A 4,740-nucleotide genomic window follows, 5' to 3' on the forward strand; every position below is an offset into this window, starting at 1 on the left:
TTAACCATTCATTATGTATTCCCTTGCACTTTGGGATGACAAACAAGGCATCACCTCATATGTATAAGTTAACAAAGCTGGAGGAACACAGCAGGCCAGGCAGCAACAGAGGAAAAGGAAAGCTGATGAAGGGTCCTGATCCAAAACGTCAGCTTTCCTGCTCCTCTGATGCTGCCTGGCCTGTGTGTTCCTCCAGCTCCACACTGTGTTATCTCTGACTCCAGCATCTGCAGTTCTTGCCATCTCATCACCTCACGTGTCTGGATTTGCGGAAGAAACAATAGCGTCAAAAGAAAAGCAAAGATGGACAATAAAAGCAAAGCCAACATTATGACATTGAAACTCATGATGTCACTGTGAGGAGCGCTTCAAATAAAGTTGATGAGTTATCTTTGTGACAACTTGTCACAGCATTGCAGCTGCAAACTAATCTGAGCTGAAAAAAGGTTCAGCATAACTGTGCTTCTGTTATACATGATGCCTTTTTGAATGGCATCCTATATCCAATTTGGCTTTTTCATATACATTGGCACTGTCAAAGACCAATCCACATGAACCACACCTGCAGTCCCTCTGCCACTGTTGCATTTGGTCAAAATTGGTCCTCCTTTCCAATTTGCCAAAACACATCACCTCATATTTCTCTGGACTAGATTCCATTTGTCATGTATTTATCAAGAGAGAGTCTTATAAACACAGCAGCATCCACACTTGATACCTAGCATCTAATGCACACAGCACATCCATACTTGATACCCAGTGACTGATACGCACAGCATCATTCACACTCAATATCAGGTGGTGTGCCTTGTGGATACAGCTTTGTCATTACCCGATGTAGTTTGAAGAATCGCTCAATATCCTCTCCCTCTCCACCTGCGTTGCTCACGAGGAGATGACGTAGTTGGTCCACAGGACGTAATTTCTGGAAAAAATGGCTGCCCTGCAACGATAGAAAGGTTACAGAAGGTGGCAAGAATGAGAAGGTGTTGAAAACAGAAACAGAGAAAGGTGACAGAAAGATCATGAATCAAAGTGGCAATGGGAAGACAGAATATTTGGATTCCTGAGTCAGGGGAGATAGACAAAAAGGGGGAACATAGGTGAAGACAGAATGGGTGGGAACATGGTGGGCGGATGTGGAGCATGAGACAGACAAGAGACAGATCTGGGTGACAAAATGTGTTCTGCACCCAAATGCTTGTAGGTCTCAAATATTCTTGTTCTACACTGGTGAACACCTTCTCCTGTTCAAGAGGAGGGCAGACAACAGACTAGCCTTCTGCGGATGCTTGAAGCACGAGAAGAAGAATCTGGTCACGTAAGGTCTGATGCAGGAATACATAGGGTTGGTCAGGGTGAACATGGTCCAGCAAGGCACCAAGTTGAGAGGAGCGTGTCCTGGCAATCTGAGCTGAGGAGGGAGACTGGGTGGCACTTCTCAAGATGGAGCATAGTTGATCCCCATGTCATGTCAAAACTTTGCGTGAGGGACTGCACAGACAGGTCCTCCAGCTCCCAAAAACTTGTCTCTGGAGAGGTTGATGAGAGTTCCAGTCCTGAGACAGCACCTTCCAGACATACAAATACTCCCCTTTAGAAGGACAAGGGCATCAGATACATGGGAACAACACCACCAGCTCCAAGTTCCTCTCCAAGCCACTCACCATCCTGACTTGGAAACGTAACACCATTTCTTTACGGCACTGGGTCAAACTACTAGAATTCCCTCTCTCAGGGCATTGGGGACCTACAGCTTGTGGACTGCAGTTATTCAAGAAGGCAGCTCACCATCACCTTCTCAACTCAGAGAGAGACAGAGAGAGACACACACACAGAAAAAAGGAACAGAGAGAATCTCAATTTTCAATCTTTTCATGGGTGGCGGCATCGCTGGCTAGACCAACATTTATTGCCCATCTGAATTGTCCAGAGGGTAACTAAGAGTCAACCACGTGCTGTGGGTCTGCAGTCACATGGAGACCTGTTAACGATGGTAGATTTCCTTCCTTCAAGTACATTCAGGACCCAGATAGGTTATTAAATACATTCAATACAGACACAGACAGAAAGAGAGACTGAGAGAGATAAAGAAGAGACAGAGAGAGACACAGGGAATTAGAGAAGAAAGAGAGCGAGTGAAAAAGAGATATATAGACCAATCACTGAATTAGTTCCCACCACCTCCCCAACACATACCTGTGCTGTAAGTAGGATAAATCTTTTGGGAGGTGCCAAATGCTGGACTATTACAACTGGTGGGTCAGTGAGGGGGACACGGTCTTTGTTGAGTGGAGTAACAATCTTTTGAAGCTGGGAGTGGTCAATGGAGGATAGTGCCCATGAGTGACCATCAATATTTGCTGTCATCTGAAAGACAAATTGCGTCAACTGAGCACGGGGAACGTGCAAGATCTGAAAGGTGAACCTCGCCCTAACCCTAGCCAAAGTTCAGCCCCCAACCCTCACCTCAGGTCCAGAATCAACCCTGGACCCATCCCTTCCCCCAGTCCAGTTCATGGGTCTGGAATCAGCCCCGTTCCCAAATCCGATCCTGTGCCCAGGTCCAGAAACTGCCCTCAACAACAGTTCTTCTTCCTCAGTCCGGAAGAAGGGTCATTGGAGCCGAAAGGTTAACTCTGATGTTTTCTTCACAGCTGCTGCCAGACCTGCTGGGCTTTTTTCAGCAACTTCTGGTTTTGCTCCAGAAATTTCTGTCCCAGGTCTGGCCCCGGCCCAGTTCCCGCCTCAAGGCCTGGACCCAGACCAACTCCGGATCCAGGTTTGCACCCAGTCAAACAATTGGAAATTTTTGGTTGATATGAAACCTGGAATCATTTCAAAATGTAGAGATGGTAGAAGGGAATTTAAAATGGATGAAAATAAACAGTCAATTAAATGGGCGGTAATGTAGCGCATGAAATTCAATGTGGATAATCACAGAATCGTACAGTAGAGACCCAATGGCCCATCAAGCCTACACTGACAAAACTACTCTCAATCAACATAAATATCACTTTCCAGCACTTACGTAGAGTGTGACAGGATTAATTTTTGTAGCAAGAACAGGGAGAAACAATATAAAACAAAAGGTACAATTCTAAAGGGGGTGCATGAGTAGAAAGACCTCGGTGTACCCGTGCCCAGATCAATGAAGGTGGTGGAAAAGGTTGAAAGAGCAGTTAGTACAGTATACAATATCTTCAGTTTTATTAACAGGGGCATAGAATGTAAGAGAAAGGAGGTTAAGTTTAACTTCTTTAAGACATTAGCCCAGGTTCAGCTGGTGCAGCGTGTCCAGTTCTGAGTGTTACATTATAGGATGGATGTGAAGGCATTGAGGACTGTGCAGACAAAGTTACAAAAATACATCCAGGTACTGAGGAACTTCAGTTATGTGGATATATTGGAGAAAATAGGACACTTTTCCTTGGAGAAGAAAATGCTGGGAGGGAGACCTGACTGAGGTATTCAAATTCATTAGTGACCTGGGCAAGGTGTTTTTTTTGGTAGTTTGGGAAAGACTGCTCACAAACCTAAAAAGATTGAGCACACAAGGTGATGAAAGATTTAAAGTAAAAACAACACCCTGGGAAAAAGCCTAGCAGGACTGACAGTATCTGTGGAGACAGAAACAGTTATCATTTTGAGTTCAAAATGATTCTTCTTCAGCACTGACAAGAGGTGGAAATATGTAAAGAAGGGGGAAGTAAAAATGTTAAAGGAAAAGGAACTGTTGGGCAAAGGTTAGAAGGCAAAGATGTTGAGAAATCAAAGGTGTCGCAAAGAACACAGTATTGTTGTGAATAAAGGACAACGCGTTTGCTCAGATTCAGTGCTGAAAGCAAAACAAAGACCATCGTTGACAGAAAGCGAGAACATGAAAACCAGATGCATAATGCAGGGGGTGGAAAGAAACAAAAATGAAGGACACAGTTCATGGTCTGACATTGCCGAACTCAATTATGAATTCAGCAGTTTAAAAAATTATAAAATGCTAAAAAAAAAAGCACCTAATCGGAAAGTGAGGTGCTGTTCCCCCAGTTTGGATGGAACAGTACAGCAGGCAGAGGACAGAAATACAAATTGGAGAACAAGATGGCGGATTGAACCGGCAAGTGAGAGAAGGCTTAGGTCATACTTGCAGAGTGAGCACAAATGGTCGCCAAGGGGGAGGAGTGTGTGCTTGAGGAGCCGTAATTTGGACAAGACCACATTGTGGGTACTGAATACAACAAACTACACATGTCAATTGCTGACTCACCCAAGTGAAGCCTTGGACGGTGAGGATGGGAGATGTAAAAGGACAAGTGTTACATCTCCTTGTGATTGCATTGGGCGGGGGCATTGGGAAGGGGAAATGAGAAGTTGAAAGTGTGACAGAGGAATGGACCAGGCTATCTCACGAATGGTCCCCATGAAATACTTGTAATTACTTCAAATAAAACTCATGTGTAGCTGAGTCACAGCAGTGCAGCGAATGTGGGGGTGAATGGCAGCAGCAGGAGGTTCTGGATAAAAACCTTAAGAGTAGGGCCCAATTCAAGCTCACTTGGATCAGGAGTGGTGCGAAGCAACAGTTTGAAAGGAGTGGAGCACGCATGCAGGACAGGGAGAGAGCGAGAGCGCGCGCGGGACAGGGACAGGGAGAGAGCGAGAGAGCGCGCGGGACAGGGAGGGCACGAGAGCGCGCGACAGGGAGGGCACGAGAGCGCGCGCGCGCGGGACAGGGAGGGCACG

General features: G+C 45.7%; 1 protein-coding gene across 1 annotated transcript in view; it reads right to left on the bottom strand.

The window, feature by feature from the left end:
* The window catches only part of nup155 (nucleoporin 155), a 172,217-nt gene that overhangs the window by 134,068 nt on the left and 33,409 nt on the right, over nt 1–4,740 (bottom strand). Inside the window, exons 7-8 of the mRNA XM_048594325.1 lie at nt 2,200–2,370; nt 787–943 (exon numbers count right to left, since the gene is read on the bottom strand). Coding sequence (XP_048450282.1) covers nt 787–943; nt 2,200–2,370 — 328 coding nt within the window. The remainder of the gene's footprint in view (nt 1–786; nt 944–2,199; nt 2,371–4,740) is intronic.

Source organism: Rhincodon typus, chromosome 3 (assembly GCF_021869965.1).
Source record: "Rhincodon typus isolate 14 chromosome 3, sRhiTyp1.1, whole genome shotgun sequence".
NCBI classification, from domain to species: domain Eukaryota; kingdom Metazoa; phylum Chordata; class Chondrichthyes; order Orectolobiformes; family Rhincodontidae; genus Rhincodon; species Rhincodon typus.